At 33.2% G+C, this 17,702-nt stretch overlaps 5 protein-coding genes across 13 annotated transcripts; 3 read left to right on the top strand and 2 right to left on the bottom strand.

Annotated features, from left to right (window-relative positions):
- Positions 1-72: 72 nt before the first annotated feature.
- On the top strand, positions 73-5,245 carry LOC128883104 (uncharacterized). Its single transcript, XM_054135114.1, has 8 exons — positions 73-966; positions 1,015-1,095; positions 1,285-2,480; positions 2,553-2,736; positions 2,793-2,958; positions 3,015-4,572; positions 4,626-5,014; positions 5,236-5,245. Exons 3-8 carry the CDS (start codon positions 2,052-2,054, stop codon positions 5,243-5,245), a joined length of 2,736 nt encoding a protein of 911 aa, XP_053991089.1. The 5' UTR covers positions 73-966; positions 1,015-1,095; positions 1,285-2,051.
- A 19-nt stretch (positions 5,246-5,264) lies between these two features.
- LOC128883095 (uncharacterized) lies at positions 5,265-11,381 on the top strand. 8 transcript variants are annotated; one of them, XR_008458727.1, is made up of 19 exons: positions 5,265-5,944; positions 5,993-6,185; positions 6,241-6,512; positions 6,563-7,004; positions 7,104-7,255; positions 7,307-8,239; positions 8,288-8,557; positions 8,625-8,831; positions 8,890-9,025; positions 9,072-9,197; positions 9,254-9,665; positions 9,742-9,789; positions 9,867-10,034; positions 10,112-10,198; positions 10,247-10,444; positions 10,526-10,663; positions 10,749-10,937; positions 11,009-11,172; positions 11,241-11,381. XR_008458727.1 is itself a non-coding variant. In XM_054135104.1 (10 exons), exons 1-10 carry the CDS (start codon positions 5,292-5,294, stop codon positions 9,186-9,188), a joined length of 3,375 nt encoding a protein of 1,124 aa, XP_053991079.1. In that variant the 5' UTR covers positions 5,265-5,291; the 3' UTR covers positions 9,189-9,735. The 8 variants fall into 8 exon arrangements, 1 of the variants encoding a protein (XP_053991079.1); XR_008458728.1 differs by having other exon boundaries at positions 9,072-9,528; positions 9,584-9,665; XR_008458730.1 differs by having other exon boundaries at positions 9,072-9,665; positions 9,910-10,034.
- Positions 11,382-13,361: 1,980 nt separating this feature from the next.
- Positions 13,362-14,065, bottom strand: LOC128883103 (uncharacterized). The gene is made up of 2 exons (XM_054135112.1): positions 13,613-14,065; positions 13,362-13,502 (listed from the first exon to the last, which is right to left on the bottom strand). Exons 1-2 carry the CDS (start codon positions 14,063-14,065, stop codon positions 13,362-13,364), a joined length of 594 nt encoding a protein of 197 aa, XP_053991087.1.
- A 324-nt stretch (positions 14,066-14,389) lies between these two features.
- On the bottom strand, positions 14,390-15,234 carry LOC128882842 (peroxiredoxin-1-like). Its single transcript, XM_054134617.1, has one exon. It carries the CDS (start codon positions 15,167-15,169, stop codon positions 14,561-14,563), a length of 609 nt encoding a protein of 202 aa, XP_053990592.1. The 5' UTR covers positions 15,170-15,234; the 3' UTR covers positions 14,390-14,560.
- A 91-nt stretch (positions 15,235-15,325) lies between these two features.
- LOC128882843 (uncharacterized) lies at positions 15,326-16,947 on the top strand. 2 transcript variants are annotated; one of them, XR_008458577.1, is made up of 7 exons: positions 15,326-15,600; positions 15,650-15,721; positions 15,816-15,926; positions 15,988-16,072; positions 16,136-16,220; positions 16,268-16,399; positions 16,478-16,947. XR_008458577.1 is itself a non-coding variant. In XM_054134618.1 (6 exons), exons 1-6 carry the CDS (start codon positions 15,460-15,462, stop codon positions 16,347-16,349), a joined length of 576 nt encoding a protein of 191 aa, XP_053990593.1. In that variant the 5' UTR covers positions 15,326-15,459; the 3' UTR covers positions 16,350-16,400. The 2 variants fall into 2 exon arrangements, 1 of the variants encoding a protein (XP_053990593.1); XM_054134618.1 differs by lacking the exon at positions 16,478-16,947 and having other exon boundaries at positions 16,268-16,400.
- The last annotated feature ends 755 nt before the right edge of the window (positions 16,948-17,702 follow it).

The raw sequence follows: 17,702 nt of genomic DNA, 5'->3' as shown, positions 1-17,702 counted from the left end.
AATACAACGATGCTTTGTAGCACATGAATGTTTTACCTATATGGTATCAAAATAAATTTTTAAATAGATTTGTTTAATCGATCGTACTTTCTTAGTAATTGTGGATCTAGTATGTGGAATAATTCTCCATTGCATAAGCAGAATATATATACGGATATAAGCCTTATTAATTGAATAAGTACACAATATGAAAATGCGAATTTAAAAAATTTAATTTTATAAGCCTTTAAAAAAGAAACCTTATACCGTTAAATTTTGGGAGTTAACAACTCGTTAACAAAAACTTTAAAATTAAAACTTTAAGCGTGCAAAAAAGCCATAAATTAATTTAACAAAAATTTTAAAAATTTTGTTTTAATGCAAGCTGTCTATACTAAACAAAGCGTGGAGGCCTCGGGTTTCGCAGGACTCCAATCCTCTCGCATTACTGAGATTTTCCATGGATACCCGTATAATCAGTCGAGCTCAAAAAAGATAATTTCTTTATCTACTGAAAATAATAATAACAATTTAATATCTGCCGACATGGAACTTTCTTTACGTCATTGCCATGGTCTTAATACAAGTACGCAAGAGGTTGAACAACAAAACAAAATTCTACAGCATCATGTGGATCGCCCAGCCCATTCAATTAAAAAAAAAGTCAATCATAAAATTGTTACATCTATAGATGAATGCCTAAATAATAGTGAGGACATTTATTGCAGTAAGATGTTACCTAGTTTCAGAACATCGAAAACTTATCGAAGACGACTTGCTACGCCTGAAGAACAGAAAACATCCTTCAATCGATCATACATTTGCACTGATAAAAAATCAGGGCGTACAGAAATGCTTACTACGCGGCGTGCAGGATCTGCTACACTTGATATTGATATAACAGATTTCGATGCGTACGCTTCCCATTTAGGACGTCGGCTTGTTGCAGCTTGTGAAAAGAAGAAAAATGAGCAACACATTGATCTTGTATGCTTTTAGTCTATATGTAAAAAACAAATCGTATGTATTTTTAAGGCTGATGAATATGTAGAGGCACCTGTACGATTTTCCAAGGCATTTATAAACAGTAATCGTGATTCGATTACCACTGATGAAGTACGTTGCAATTCTAGTTATTAATTGTCTGTTTTACAATAGTTGTTGTTTTTGTAGTAAACTATAAAGTTGACTTGTTGTAATATAAAAATAGAAAACAAAAATAATTATAAAACATTATTTGATTTTCACGACAATACATTTTACAAAAAAGGCTAAAGTAATTTATTATTGTTTAATTATATTTAGGGATTCATGGTAGTGAAAAAGGAGAAAGAAGTTAAAAGCTCCCTTGGACGAGTTCGCCGAAAAATTACTTTAACGGGTATAAACCAAGAAAACATTCAACTTTGATGCATGGGTGGTTTAACAACGTCCTGTAAATATGAATGAAATGTATACTGTCTATAAATACTCGAAAGACCTTTGCTATAAAGTTGAGCCTGTCAGATTTAGTACCATCCTTTCCTAATGTCATTGGGTTTATCGCAGTAAACTTGAAATTGACTAAAAGAATTTTAGTTATTGATTACATTGTTAGTATAATTTTTTTAAACGTGCTCCAAGTAATTTATTGACATGATTTAATAACTGTTAGTAGTTTTGGTTTTAATGTTAGTAAAACAATTTAAGTATAAGACAAAAGCTACATATTTTCTACCTAGACGTTTGATGTCGAATAGTGACATAAATGTGGGTGAGTTAGTAAAATTTTTGATGTTCAACTATGAAAGCAAAATTGTATTCATCGTACACATGATTTATGATACATTCATTTCTAAAATACAGATAAATCAAGATAAAATTTTTTATTTAAGATACATAGGGGAATCCAATCATTTCTTAAAAAATAATTAACATATTAAAGCATGAACAAGCTTTCTTCAACTATGCCCATCTCCTTTTCTGGTAAGTTTTGACTAAGCTTTGATGGTACAGACGTACAACCAGTAGTTTTTTAGACCCATTGAACTTTAATTTTTTTCGAAATTATTTGAATGGGTGAAACGTAGCGAATGAGTGCGTTAGGTTACGCAGACAAAGAGGTTTTTGCGGAAGATTGTCAGTTAAAAAATTTCGCACGACTTCTCCTCCGCATAGCTCAGCAAGTTCATGAAACTTTAAATAATCCCAAGCTCCTTGATACTAACTTTGATGCTTGGGGTCCAATGCTTTCTAAAAATGAGTATGATGGGAGGCTATCACCAAATCACACGAATGATTCGGTGGAAAACACCGAATCAAATGGTTCGCGAATTATAGAAAAAGCAGATTTATGTTTTTTTTTTTGGCAACTTATTCGAAATTGTCGCGAATTGATTTTAAAAGGATTAGTGCTAATAAATATTGTGGAAAAGCCAAAATTTCAGTTAATAATGAATCATACTTTAGAAACAGCTTCAAAGTATTATGAGAATCAGGAAATTTTCCGAAAATTTGGGCAGGTATTTTGAAATCGCACAGTTGCGCCATTTCATACGTTGTTTGTTCTGCGATTTCATTAAATATTTTTCAAGCAATTCAACTCTATTCAATGGCCTCCTCACGGTTGGGGAGAACCTCCGTGCCCTCCCTATGCCATTGACGTTTCTATTGATATTCTTTGTGGAAAAGGAAATTACAGAAGACTCCCGAAATTGTTAGAAGAAGTCGTTAAACAGGTTGGAGAGGTGGAAACATCGATAGGACTGGCTTTGGATGGTAAATTTTTTTTTTTTTAAAGTAAATTATCTTTTAATTTTTTTTTACCGTTTCAGAAAAAGAACGATTGGCCTTAGAACGTCGTATTAAAGTTGAGGTAACGACCATGTGGGCTTTGTCCAAATGTCCCAAAAAAAAAATGCAATTTGTTTTAAAAAATGGAATGATATTTTTGGTTGTACCAAATGAGTTTTCTATTAATGCTATTTTCGATTTACAACGGTTAGCGAAGAACGCTTGTTTTTTTTTTTTGTTTGAAAGCTATAAGTTTGTATTAGGTTTCAGGTTATAGAGGCGAAAATATTAGTCGGATCCACAACGTTTGGTATAGAAGTGTCACCGTTTTTGAATACTGGTTTCAAAAATTTTTTAGACCAGGCTATTGGTTTAATAGAAATGCGGTATCATTTCGCAGTGGAAGCAGTCAAAAATAAGCTTCGAGAGCTATGGAACAAGAAATTAAATGCCAAAATAGTTGAAAATGGCACAGACGACACACTAGTCATTCAAAATTCCAATGATGAAATGAAATCCCTTGAGGAATCTCTTATTTCATTGTTGTGTTGTGAAGATAGCTTAATAAATGAAAATTTAGACAATAACAACTTATTTGACAACAAGGAGGCAGATAATAATGTTAGATTTCATCCAGACGGTATATATGGTGAATTCGGGGAAAATGGTACAAATAATAAAAAAATCCAAACTGCAAATGAATTGAATTTGGTGAAAGAATCTGAAATAAAACGTTTTCCAGATTATTTTTTCGAGTGTTTTCGTTTGGGTCGATGGGTTTCAGGTTTCTTTATATTGACGCTTTTAAGAGATCAAGCTTTAAGAGCATGTAGTTTTTCCTCAGTTTATCCAGGGTGTATAAAGACATTCAAGGAGATTGGAAAAAAAGAATTGTCTTGTTTTCATATGCAAAATATAGCTGACGTCACTATCAAGGCGTTAGATCTCTATATAGTGCCGTGTTTTGACCCAACTTGTGGGGGACTTTTATCTCCCTTACTTTGTTTGTTGTTTGAGGTTCCTCTTTTAAGAAAAGAAATTGATCCAAATCATTACTTAAGCTCTTCCTTTTTGGAAGATTATAGCAATGGCTACACCATGCTAAAAAAAATATCAACAGTCACGTCAGGTATACAACATTATGAATTATCTGGATCTGGATCCATTCTTCGTATTGGTTTTGAAGTACTCGGTGGAGACTGGAAACTGATTTTGTGGCCAGTATCCCCACTATTAGAAATATTAAAATTTGTTACCAACACTAGCGCTGATGAGAATTCAAACACACAAAAGAATGCCCTTCGTACTGTAATAAAGAAAAATTTATTGTTTGATGCTTCTTATGTGTACGACGCTCTTCTGGACTGTCATAGCTACCACTTTATGAAAAATTTTAATGCCGAACATCTTGAATTATCCCTTTGGACTCGACACGCAGCAAGTTTACTTGCCACTCTCACGCTTGCCACAGTTGCGTCGTTTATTAAATCACATTCAACGACATCAAGTCAAATGATTGAGGTCTATCTAAAGAACGAATCAGATACTTTTACTACATTACACAATAGAAAATTCACCAGTTTAGACTGCATTTTTTTTAAAAAATACCTCACGCATCTACACGTGGACCCTTTTGATGGAAAATTGTGTATTTCTTTTTCAACATTGCATAAAAAAACCTTGAATTGGCTACGTCTAGGAAATGTTGAATATGATTCCCAAATAGCAACGGCCATCTCAATGGGGTCTTTAGGTTCCCACGGACTATTACGGTTACTACCTTATTTGACTTATATTGCTTTTGTGCAATATTTAGAAGAAGTACGGTATTGATGTGTTCAGTCTTTAGAATGCGTTTTTTTTTTTTTTGATAGACCTGTGCAACACATCAATGGGAGACCGACTTTTCATTACAAACTACTCTTGATGAGCATTTAAACACTACGCTTTCTTCACAGATGCAGAACAACGAAAGCAGTCAATTCATAGAGCATGGTTACCGATTCCCTACTTCGTCTTTTATAGATGCAGAGATTGGAAAAAATCGAAACGTTTCTGTTATTCCACCACCTGATAATGTGCATATGACTGAATTGTTGTATACATTAAAAAATAGTTTTAAACTAACATCATCCAAAGAACTTTCGCGCTCATTTTGTTTTGTTTACAAGCGCGAGTCTAATCTTTGCCTTTGTATCTATGGAAATACTACGGCTCAATGCGAACTGGAATGTGTAAAACTCGTAGTAACGCGTGTTGCCCCGTGCGTGGAAATAGTTACTTTTTTTGAGTTGAATTTGCCTTCTTTTCGGCTTATAAAACAAGACGATATGGAGTTGAAAGATATGACTGCAAATTTGGAATCTTGGATATGTCAAATAAAAAAATCATTAGAAAGTTTTCAACAACAAATTCACCATTTGACCAGTATAGCTTCATTATCACTAAAGGAATTACCTTTACAAATCGTTGGTTTTAACTCAGATCAAAATGATAAAAATTCATTATCTCTTTTATGTGTACCATCGGGAAAGTACGGAATGTTTTATCAACGTGATTTTGGCTGGTGGGAATCATACTATGAGAAACCTATGATATTTTTACCCGTTAAAATTGAAATTTTTTGTGATACAAATAGCACTTTAAGAGTTCAACTTCAATGTTGTAATGGAGCAAGATTGCCGGTATTTCAAGGTGCTTCGTTATTTAATGAGTGCTCTATTCCTTTTGGAGAAAATGCGGTGGTCCAGCTGAGTTCACTCACCGTTATATCAGGAAATTTTTTTAATCCAAAGTGTATAACATTAAAGATTGAAAAGGCCTACAATACATCCTTACGTGACGCTTACGCATTAATGGCAAACAAGTTGGCACTCTTAGGGTTTTTTTTGAAAGGGTGTCGCGAGTTACAACGTTTGCAAGCGTTACGTCATGATGTTTCTGTAGTAGCTGCACTACCATCCAAGTTGGTAATCGCATGGTTTCCGTGGATGATTAAAACGCCTTTTACTAACGCTTTACTCCCTCGAAAGTGGGAAACTTGTAAATTTATGGAGTTACCCCCTGTTAATTTTTCTTGGAGCATAGTTCCAACCGAGTCTCATGCTTATGCTGACTCTGTGGAAATATCCACTAGGGATATTTTTATGACTATCTCTAATGCTTACCTAAAACCTGTACTTTTGCAATCTATGTAAGCTCTATGCATTCAGAAAGCATGGTCACGATTCTCTTGTGTTAGCTCGACTTTGAAATCCTTATTAGAATGCAGACACTTGGCTTCACCGTGGCTGGTAATGCGCTATATTATACTTTCCTTTGAATTACATGCATCTGTAACACTTTTGGAAAGTGGCCGTCAATCCGTAATATACAACAACCTTGAAGTGTTACCTCCTTTACATAAGAGTTTATTAGAGCCAGGATATTTATTGGTATGTTTTCCTCACAAAAAAAAATATTAATGTTTTTCCCTTGACGTTTACACAGTGGTGTCGTGGAAAATCAACAGTTTTAGGAAAAGAAGAGCTTATTTTAGATGTCGAAAAGTTGGCGCAACGAATACCAAATCAAGGTACAGGAATCGTGTCTGGAATTCACTTATACGTGGAGGTTAATATGAGTGAACATACATCATCTGAGCACGCGCTTCACATAGCAAGTCCTCTTGCTGTCCTTTTGTATGCCAAAATAACAGTGACCCAAGGGTTCCAAGCAGCAACAGATGTTATTATTCATTCGTTAAACGCAACATTAAATCAGTAAGTTGTACTATCCAATGAAACTCGTGTTTGTTATCAATAAATTACAGTTATGCATCAGCATTTAGCGCCATGAAGCAAGAGAGTGTTGTATTACCATTAAATGAAACATTGTCACCTGTTTTTTTTAATTCAATCGATTCCGCTGGTCTTCAGCGATTAAGTTCTAACGAAAAGTCTACTGAAAATTTTGCATACATGACAGATACCTATAAATCTATTGTTCCTCCAGGCCGTTTATTAACTTTGTTTTTACTACCGATGATGGATGGTTTAGTTGTGTGGTTGAATGCTCTTACTGCTACCTCGAGAATCAATCCTCGAAATAATGTGCTTCGTTCAGGAGTTCTGTGCTTTACTAATTCTTCAAACATTTCTAGCCCCTCAGTGCAACATTCTTGCAATAAAAAAGCTAGTGCTGTGCTCAATTTAGGAAGTGTTCAATGGCAGCAGGCATCGAATGGTCTCATTGGAACGCCTCTTAGTAAAAATGTATGTTTTACAAGTTTCTTCAAAGTTCATTTGGCATAAGCATCATTAGCTTTGTGTAAAGTTTTTTTCCTAAACAGCTCTTTTTATTTTTAATCATAGGCAACGCAAAGCCCTGTATTAGATTCCTCACCACATACATCTTCGGGCACTTTAGATAGATCATCTCATGATCAGCGTGTACGAACGCATATCATAGAACTTTTGCTTGTACCCTCTTCAGGCTCTCTTTTGAAACCAAATGGTTTTGTCAAGTAATGTCTAAAATTTCAATCTTGTATGTATTATAATTTGAAAATTTTCAGTTATCATAAGGATAGCGCTACGATCAATTCATTAACAAACTCGGCGCCCGGTTCTTGCGATTTTTTCCTTTACGATGCACCCTTACTCTCCAACCATATTTCGTATGCGTTTTGGGAAATCATTAGATTACATCATACTCGTTTCGTAAAAAAACAAATAAAGACATCACAATATCTTGGATTTCTAGAATGGCATTTATGGTTTCGGGAATTCAATGTCAATCTCATGCCCCTCATTCATCTAAAGAACTTACGGAATTTGGATGAAACAGTGCAAGACGAGCTTGATGGTTTGATACCACCATTCCACTATTTTGAACAAAAAATTTTACAACATTGGCAAAAACAGCACAATACAAAAGACAATATCCAACCCATTAGTATGACGGACATGTCGCAAGTTCGCTATCTTCTGCTTTTACATTATTTTGATATTTGTCCCGATGCCTTAATTCTACCCTATGAATGCTGTCACTTTTTTGATCAAAAAGAAACTAAAATCGAAAATTCTTTCAATTCGAAAAAACGCCAACCTTGCTTCTCCAACTCATTCAAAATGAATAAACGCGTTTGTTCTTCGCCATTAACAGAAGAGTTTCAATCCATTCATCACGATACAACCATTTCTGATAAGTTGGCTGAAATTTGCGATTCTATGGAGTCTGGCAAAGGCTTATGTTGTTTACGGGACTCACCTGAAAAAGATTCAAATAATGATGTACTATTACTGCACTATAAAAACGTTACTCAAATTGAAAAACAACATAAGGCTACTTTAGAATTTGCTAAAAGTGTAACGTGGCTACCGCCATTAAAACCCCATTCAGCTTTTCGTGCAGACAACAAGGAGATTGAAATAACGTACAATTGTTCCCTCGAGATGAGGTCAAATCCTTCCTCAACAGAGTGGTCTGTTATTGCAAATTACACTCGGTAATCCATTCATCAATTCTTTTTACTACAACAATAACTGTTTTACAGAATTTTTTCCCACGAACTTTTTTGTGGAAATTTTGATTTATTTTTATGTTTTTTGCAATCCAATTGCAACAGCAATTCAATGAATACAATTACATGTCTTTTAGATATAAGCATTACAAATGTTCAAATTTATCTTGATGGAATTAAACAAGTAACAGCAACCATTGCCAACAGCGAATCACGTACCCCATCTTTCTCTAATGAAAATTTCTTACAAACTCTTCCGTTCTCTCAATTTATTTTTACTTCGTTCTTAGATCAAACTCATTTGTACGTTTTTTTTCTTATAGGTTCTATCAATACTAATCAGTTGCTAATGTTTGAAATTATTCATCAGTGCTGATGGTACGCATTCTTCAATGTTCCACACGCACATTCTACTTTGGAATTGTATACCCTTACTTTTACCGTACATCCAGTTATTACAAAAGTTTTCCAAACCTCACGATGAATGTAATGTGAACCTTGTAAACAATGAAAAAGAAACGATATTTCATGCTTCTTCTTTAAATTTTGTTATCTCTATATCTCGGTCGCCTGAAAGGTATTGTGGTATCTACAGTTTTTTTGCCGCTATCATTATCACCATCTTATGAATGCAGTTCTCAAATTCTTATTAATAATCGATTTAGCTTAGACAATATTCTTGAAATTTTAGTAAATGAAACGTACAAAGCAGGCTTAGTTATCCACCCATTTTCTAATGCACCTCTTTCCTTGCATCGTCCACTGTCCATGGTAAGAAAATATATACGCTTCGGCACTTACTCTTACTAAACCTTAGCATCTTTCACACCTTTTTTTTTCAAAATTTTCGTTTAATATAATGAAATACGTTCTAAACTCGTTATCACCCGGATTCTCGTCGGAAATTTCAAATAGTGAAGAAACAATTTCTTAAATAAAACGTGTAACAAAAATTCAATTGATATTAATATATGCTACTGTAATTTTCAACCCTTTTAGAATTTATTAAAAAAATGGTACATTTTAAACATTGCATCGATTTTTTAAAAATTTTCAATCGTAACATTAAAATTCCTATTATACTAAATACATTGATATTTTAGTACACAATAATGAGATGTGGCATTTTTGTGCGTGCATACATAAAAACTAGCCTTCTTCGATAATTGGAATACATGGCGGTTTGAATAATTTTATACATTGATTTCTATAATAAAAATTTGATCGGTTTAAAGTGTTCATGGATAATTCATTCAATTACACATATAAACACCGTATGAATTTTTCTGTATTAGTCTACGCACTTGCATGGATAGGTTTACTTTTTAGCGCCGTAATATTTTATATTCATGAATTTAAACAAGTTTTCGCTTACATGGAGATTAGCCCAATTAAAAATTTATACATCCCTGTAAGAGTAGTATTCTGTATTAAATAAAAAAAACTTGATTACTAGTATTCTTTTGATTATTTTTTTGGTGTTAAAGGTATCGTGTGAATCTTCTTTTGAAAATGATGACCGCGTGGTTCACATTGTATGTCACACATGAATGTACCAGAGTCTCAAAGTTTTGTTTTAAAAGTTTTTTGTATTTTTAACTTGCATTACTAGGATTGTCCACTTCACAAATTTCATACATTTTACCCCCCTGCAGAATTTTCTCGTAATGTCAAACCTTTTAAAGGTGTTTTTTTTGATATTAAAACTGAAATGTATCAATGGGTATGGAGGCCTTCGTTGTTTCGATTTTTTTTTCAGGGCAAATGGACTTCCAATTTAGTAAGACCACGTTCAATTTTATCTTTAATGTTAATTCTTTTTTTTTTATGTGGCACTTTGATTAATCTAACTTCTAGGAAGAATCGAAAAGATATCCTTTTTTTTTTAAAAATACACACCCTAACCCTGATTTTTTTCCTTATATTGCCAGTGTTGGGCGACACGTAAGTTTGACTGATTGAAAATGGGTGCAATTGAAAAAGTCTTTGTAGTTTGCCCCTCAAATAGTGGCGGGTGACTTTATTTTGTCTCGACGCCATTTAGCAAATTTTCGTGGCAAGCAGCAACTTCCTTTAGTGAACGACGATTATTATATTAAACCCGAAGAACGCCCATGTACAAGTGTCTCTTATAAAAATACGCATGTTTATGATAATGCATTGTATACAGGAGATCCTTTAAAACCTCAAGTAAGAATTCGCATTGTACGCGTCTGTTAACTTCTAGACAATTTGAATTTGGAGTGTCTTAATAAGTGACTTGTTTCGCAGATTGGTGATTTACGTATAACATTTTGGGGTAGTACAGCTAGTCATGTTAGTGCGATTGGAAAGCAAGTTCGTTACAAGACTCCTCTTGCAATGATTCAAAACCAAGTGGAGTTAAAAACGATTATAAACAATACGATGGTAACATGAAAAATTAATAGCACTCATTGTTGAATATGGAGACGAAAACATGATTTTTTTTTTATGTCCGTCTAATTTTCCATAGTTTCCAAGTCGTGGTATACCCGAATTAGTATATGAGGGAGATCATACGGTTGACTCTATGTTCTATACATATCTACGTAATCGAACGAGCACGGGTCGCTTTGAAAGATTTCTTAGTGGCGTCATTTTCTTTATTTTCATGGTCTGGGTAATGATATTGACTCGAGCTGGTTTGAATACCTTCTCAAAAGTAAGCTGGGTAGAGCTTTGTTAAAAAGTCTTCCTTTCAAAATTTTAACTTTAAATGAAACGCAAATCTAGAGTTTTCAGTACGTGTGGTCTTCTTTATGGCTCGACTCCATGGTATTGTGCTTGGGTATCCTCTCCCTAACATACCTTCCCTTTCAATATGTTTACAATAAATATTCTGCACTTTGCTTGTTTTTCATTTCCTTATTACTATTCAGTTTAGGTTTGACATTAAGGTATTTCGTCACAGCCTTTTTTCAACATGAACCGTCATTCTTCCTTTTTTTTTTTGTACAATGTGTAGTAGGCGTGGAATATACGGTACAACACGCTCACACCATGACTATAACAGCATCCAGTCTCATAAAGCTCCACATAGCACTGAGCTTGTCACTCTCGATGAGGTCGGTCCTTACATTTATCAACCTGTGTAAGCCGTAAAGAATGGAACAAGTTTAAATAAAGTAGTGGCAGGAGCAGTGTCGACAGTTCAAGCTTTTCCAATTAAAGGTTTTATGAATGGTGTTCTGTAATGAATTTTTTTAGTTTTTTATGAAATGAAACAGTCAATTTTACAATTCCAATTTAGTGTATAAAATATTAATTTTTTTTCATAATGCATTAAATGGAATCAAAAATCAACTCTTTATAATGTAAAACATCCCTAAAACATGCACATCGCTTGAGAATTGCAGAAATGTACTAGAATTTTTTTTTATATTGTTTATTTTTTAACAATAAAAATCAGAATTTTTGTGTTATCCCTACTTTACATACTTGTCACGAGAAGTGTAGAGTACACATCGCGGGTTAAAACATGTTGAGAACAATTTCGAGTCATTCTTTTATAAAAAGAAATAAATGTCTTCAATGTCCACATTCATGTTAGTCCCGAAATTCACCATATTGTTGATTAGAACCATGCTGAGATCGAAAATAAAGGTTAGAAGAACCCAATTTATTAATGCGTTTTCCACAGCACCGTATAATGACTTGAATACACCTTTCTTCAAGTCTTTATAAAATGAAACTTAAATAAAACTGTTTACTACTATTTAAACAGCATGTACAAGAAAATTTTTCTTTAAAAAACAAAAGTCTTTGATTTGTGTGTTTCAGATAGTTCATGTTTGGCGAAACTTCGTACCACATAACCGTACACCAACAGAGATTTTTCAAAAATTTAGATTGCGGCTTAACACGCTATACTTCAAGGAGAAAATGGTACTACTCAGCCTGGGTTAACTTACGGACAGTAAATTGAGATGTTCGCATTTACAAAAAAAAACAATAATTCACTTATTACCTTTTATCACGCACAAGATTTTATACAAAATTTTTGTTTCCACTATACATGCAAGCTTGCTATTGGTTTGTTCTTTTAACTTCAATCATTTATGTTGTACTTTTACGCCTACACCTTAAATTAAAAAAATAATCCAAATCCTTTCCGCGAATAGCGCAAGATCGTATAGATTATTTTTGAACAACACGGCAATGTCCGCCATTGGAACTTTGTGAGGCATTTTTATATCACCTTGGTTATAGGTGGCGTTAAGGTGGTACACAAACTTAGGTTTTTTGATTCATTCGCAAAGCAAAAATTTTAAATCGCCTATTTTAAAAAAATTCTAATTATTTGGATGTTTTTCCAACATTTCATTTATCGAAAAAAAAAAAAAAGCTTCCTTTTACCATTGTTGCTGTTAAATGATTTAATAAATGTGAGACACTAAACGATTTGAAAAATTTGTTTAAATTTGAACTTTTAAATTATAAGAGTGCTTCATCTGAGCAAAACTTGGAATAAATATCTCAAGTGGCGCTAAAAAAATGTTTCGTAGACGAGCGACTTTAAAAAAAAATGAATAGCTAATTTTTTTAGCGCTTGAAAGACCGTTGAGAAGCTATTTTTTTGGATTTTTGTTGCGGTGAATTGAAAATTGACATTTCTGATAAAATTTTATTTTTTTGAGAGTCTGGTGCGGTTGTATCATAAGAGTCTTTTTGTTTTACTGAATTTTTTTTATTCTTCTTATGTTTCTTTCCCATACTACCCCTACATTTTATAAGAAAACAGCGGATTAAGCAAGCGAACAAGAAGGATATAAAATGAAAAAATAATTTTAAGGTGAAGAGTGTCCAAGAAATAATGGTTGAAAATACCATAAAAACGAAAAGAAGAAAATAAAAATTATTCCATGATGCATTGATTAGCATGGCGTGGACAAAAGGAAATTGTGTATCAAAATATTGATATACTTTTTTATAGGTACTTAACGTTAGCTGTTGTGTTTTTTGAAAAAGATGAGCACTTACTTCAAGCGTTTCGTTTTGAATTTTAAGAAACGTTTTTGAATTCAAGACCGTTTGATAATGCTTTTGAATAGATTCTATAGTAGTATTGGAAAAGCGGCGACTCTGTTCAATATAGTTTAAATATTTTTTCGTGTGGTTTTTCTCCATAAAGTTTACTACAACATCCTGTACAGCCCGTAGGGTAACCGTCCATTGGTTGATTAACGGAGACAACGCTGAAGACATTTTCGGAATAATATATGTTAAACTAATATTTTTCCATTGTATGAATTTAGTAGAGAGCACTTGTGAAACATTTTGATATTGATTGAATAAAATATAAAATTGTTCCCTTACTCCGATGTAAGGTTTACATACATTAAGTAGTTGAGAATTCAGTGTTAACTGCTGATTCGCAAGCTCAATTTCTTTTTTTGTCTTTTGATTGTCACTGTAACATTTTTCCAAATGACTCTGATGAAGAGAAAATTCTTTACGATGTTTTTGTTTCATTTGTTGATTTTCATTTTGTAAATCAGTCAATTGTTTCTCCATTTTGCTTTGAGTATCCTGATTAGTTTGTTTGGCAAGTGTTGCCTTTTGTTGGCATTGGGTTAATGACGATTTAAACACCTCCATTTCCTTTAATTGCTTTTGAGCTAAAGTGAAATTATTATTTAAAGTTGTTTTCTGCTCATAACACTTTTCTAAACTTTGTTGAGAAGAAAGTATGTCTTTTCGTAATCCGGTAGTAATTAAATCAAGTTTCTTATCACATGATGACGATAAATCATTCAATTCTTTCTGTAATTGGGCTACAGTTTCAGCCATTTTTCGGATAGCATTATGTTCATCTTGGGAAACATTGTCATCAACAACAGGAGTTGTTGCGTAGCTAAATGTTAAGAAAATACTAATAAAAGTGATCAACGGAATCAACAATGGGAAATACATGTTATTTTTTTGGTCTTTGGAGATAAAGTGTTTTATGTTTATAGATAACAATATCAGAAAATTCTCATTACATTCATGCAAAAGGTTCACTTTCCAAAATAGGAAAATGCTAGAATCGCATGAAAGTAAAAATTGTTTTGTATAAACTGGCATCAACTATGAAAAAGAGAACTTTTTTTTTTTCTTCTAGAACATCAAATGAAAAATTAATATTAAAATTAAGAATTTTTTCTCACTTTCTATAAATTCTTTTTTAACTCAAATCCTTATGTAAGTTTTCGTTAAATTGAAGTATAAACTAGCACTAATTTATACTAAAAAAAATTTCATTGAACATTTTAATTTTATTATACAAAAAGTAAAAGAACTTTATTAATTTCTTGAGAGGTATACTTGAACACCTTCTTGTGTTGGCTTCATAGTTGGAGCACCTTTTTTCCAATTGGCAGGACAAACTTCTCCGACTTCTTCAAATTGTTGTAAAGAGTCTACCATACGTAAAAGTTCAGTGGAAGAACGTCCTAAGGGTAAATCATTCACAAGCTTATGTCTTAAAATTCCTTCCTTATCAATTAAAAATAAACCACGAAGTGCTATTCCGTCACTTTTCAAAAGAACTCCATAATCGCGCGATATTGTTTTAGTAATATCCGATAATAACATATGTTGAATTCTACCGATTCCGCCATTAGCCTTTTCTGTATTTCTCCATGCATTATGAGAAAAATGGGAATCAACTGAGCATCCTATCAAAACGGTATTTCGTGCTTTTAGCTCATTTACAATAGCATCAAAAGCAAGGATTTCCGATGGACAAACAAATGTAAAGTTTAGAGGATAAAAATAAAGTACAACATAAGACCCTTTAAAATCACTTAGTGATATGTCCTGAAAACTTCCGTCAGGCATCACAGCAGTCCCTTTAAACACCGGTGCAGGGTATCGGACTTGAATTTCATGACTCCCCTCAGCGCTCATCATTAATACTTAATCTGAAATAATTAATGTTTTATTCTTTTTTCTATGTAAAATGCAAGTTTGCGTATAACTGAAATACAGGTAATTAATTGTATCATGCATGCCATCTTGACATACTGTTGTAACCCAACAACTGCAGCTTGTTAAACAGCATGTCAGAAAAAAAAAAGTCATCAAGTAAATAACTTGTCGACATTATAGACCGGATAGTGAAAAAGCACACCAAACTGGTCACCTGTGTCCTCAGTTGTTTTTAGTTTTAAAAGAGAGTGTTTAAAATAAGCGTCTATGAAATGAAAAAAGAAAGTGTTGGATGCATAGCCATGAAGAATAGTAGTCATTATAATATGGCGTCATCCCGCAATTCTTACGTCACTCTCATAACAACTGTTGGTAATATAACAATAGAACTTTATTGGGACCACGCACCAAAAGTAAACCAATCAATGCTTCCTGTATGAATAAATTTGTCTTCTTTTTTAGACATGTAACAATTTTTTTACACTATGCAAAGAGGGATATTATGATGGATGTTTGTTTCATCGCATTGTTCGTGTACGTCAATCTTGAAATCAACACAGTCTTGTCCTTGACTGTCCACTCTCGTCAATAAATAAGGCGAAATTGAATGTATTTTTGTATGTTATAGAATTTTGTTATACAAACAGGTGATCCTAGCGGAACGGGAAAAGGAGGTGCTTCGATTTATGGTCTGACCTTTGAAGATGAAATCCATCCTGATTTACATCACGTTGGAGCTGTGCGTTACTTGTCACAAAAGTTGTTATTGTCTTTTTCTTTAAAAATTACTTAACCTGCAGGGAGTTGTGTCTATGGCCAACAGTGGCCCCAATACAAACGGATCACAATTCTTTGTTACATTAGCACCATGTCCTCATTTGGATGGTACAATTTTATAGTTTCGTTGTTTTTCTTTGTCCACTTCTTGTATTGTATGGCATACTATAGGATTGCATACTATTTTTGGTCGAGTTAGCTCTGGAATGAAAGTCGTTCAAAAATTAGCAATCGTTGAAGTGAACTCACTCGATCGGTACCTTTTTTTAAGAAACAAATTTTTCAACTTTTTCCTGTTTTTAGTCCTGTTTTTGATATTAAAATTTTGAGAGTCGACACAGCAACCGATGCTTCTGAGTTGCTCCCTGGCTCAACATATGTTTGACTAGCCATATACCCTCCTTTACTGTTAAACTTTTACTAACCGCAGCAAACGTATGATGGTTGTGTTACTCTTTTATGTAAACAACAATTTTCAATAACAATGCTTTCATTTTGTTATGCAATTCAAAGGAAAACAGGCACAAACGTTGAAAGGAAGCGTACATGGAAGGAAAAATAGTAATGCATAATAGTTTTGAACGCTAGGTTATACCCACTAGCACGGTGAATTATGTCAAAAAAAAATTTCGCACTCTTAAAAAGCCCGTGCAAATTCTTCATTTTACTACTAATGAAAGAAAAAATTTGTAGCAACAATTTGTTTCATCAATGTTACAGGTGTATAAATATTTTTTTATAAATCAAATCAAGCTTAGTAGAGTGAACTGATAGGTAGCGATAAGACACAAATAAAGACATTCTCATTTTACTTTACACAGCAAAGCAACGTCAATCTTATAAGTGGCAACATGGTTTGTGCTTTTTAAAAGGTTATTGTCTTTGCTGATGGCTACTCAAAAGTAGTGAAAATCATTTTGGACATTTAACCAAAATTTGACCTAAAAAGAAAGAACAAATGTTTTCAAGTACATTGCAAAAATATATAGTCTATCTCATTTCACTGAGGTTTCATTCAACACCGTTTAAAAGCATTACAGATTATGGAAGTCTAGACCTTTTCATAAAAACATGAGGTAGCAACATAAAAATTTTTGCATGTTCACCGCAGTGAAAGGCTTAAATGCTTAACTTGAAGTTGTTGTATCAATGGCATCATTTATGAGAAAACTATTGAATCAAGTGTGTCGTTTAAATTCATTCATTTAATGCCACGTGCAACGGAAGTAGAACTGCATTATTCACTGATAAGTTGCTTAGTAACTTTGGTAGTTTCTATTTCGATACCATTGATTGTACTGATTATACTTTTGTTCTACTCCAATTTACGAGATCGAAAGTCTCAGTACGTCTTAACAATTGTATTACCACTTCATGTACAATTTCATATAATTTTTGACACAAGATGCAGATCTCTGTCTCGCGAACAAGTAAAGTTGAAACGTGACTTTTTAAAAAAACTTTCAGTACTTCATAGTGTCTCAAAAGAGTTTCGAGACTCCCAGAATGCTAAGTTTCATTTGTTTATTTAAAATATTTTTTTTATAATGTTGCTACTTTTTTTGAACATGTTGGCAAACATTGTGTTTAAAGCCACGGCTAGAGTTTGATTTTTCAAATTTGTCAATTAGATTTCACAATACATTATAATCACAACACCCGTCAATAAGGGGATGTAATGACAATCGGGGTCATACCAATCAACGGTTACGTAAAGCCGCTTTTTGTAATTAAAACA

The sequence above is a fragment of the Hylaeus volcanicus genome, unplaced genomic scaffold (genome assembly GCF_026283585.1).
Source record: "Hylaeus volcanicus isolate JK05 unplaced genomic scaffold, UHH_iyHylVolc1.0_haploid 12197, whole genome shotgun sequence".
In the NCBI taxonomy this organism is placed as follows: Eukaryota; Metazoa; Arthropoda; class Insecta; order Hymenoptera; family Colletidae; genus Hylaeus; species Hylaeus volcanicus.
This window is presented reverse-complemented; position numbering and strand designations above follow the sequence as displayed.

Bases quoted from the DNA above. Each gene is read 5' to 3' on its own strand.
- LOC128883104 (XM_054135114.1), top strand. From the start codon at position 2,052: ATGAGTGCGTTAGGTTACGCAGACAAAGAGGTTTTTGCGGAAGATTGT. The intron at 2,737-2,792 runs GTAAATTTTTTT...TTACCGTTTCAG, and splicing joins GATAGGACTGGCTTTGGATG to AAAAAGAACGATTGGCCTTA. The intron at 4,573-4,625 runs GTACGGTATTGA...TTTTTTTGATAG, and splicing joins TTGTGCAATATTTAGAAGAA to ACCTGTGCAACACATCAATG.
- LOC128883095 (XM_054135104.1), top strand. From the start codon at position 5,292: ATGTTTTATCAACGTGATTTTGGCTGGTGGGAATCATACTATGAGAAA. The intron at 7,005-7,103 runs GTATGTTTTACA...TTTTAATCATAG, and splicing joins GAACGCCTCTTAGTAAAAAT to GCAACGCAAAGCCCTGTATT. The intron at 8,832-8,889 runs GTATTGTGGTAT...TTATGAATGCAG, and splicing joins ATATCTCGGTCGCCTGAAAG to TTCTCAAATTCTTATTAATA.
- LOC128883103 (XM_054135112.1), bottom strand. From the start codon at position 14,065: ATGGCTGAAACTGTAGCCCAATTACAGAAAGAATTGAATGATTTATCG. The intron at 13,503-13,612 runs GTATGTAAACCT...GAAAAATATTAG, and splicing joins TGAATTCTCAACTACTTAAT to TTTAACATATATTATTCCGA.
- LOC128882842 (XM_054134617.1), bottom strand. From the start codon at position 15,169: ATGATGAGCGCTGAGGGGAGTCATGAAATTCAAGTCCGATACCCTGCA.
- LOC128882843 (XM_054134618.1), top strand. From the start codon at position 15,460: ATGAAAAAAGAAAGTGTTGGATGCATAGCCATGAAGAATAGTAGTCAT. The intron at 15,601-15,649 runs GTAAACCAATCA...CTTCTTTTTTAG, and splicing joins ATTGGGACCACGCACCAAAA to ACATGTAACAATTTTTTTAC. The intron at 15,722-15,815 runs GTACGTCAATCT...TGTATGTTATAG, and splicing joins TGTTTCATCGCATTGTTCGT to AATTTTGTTATACAAACAGG.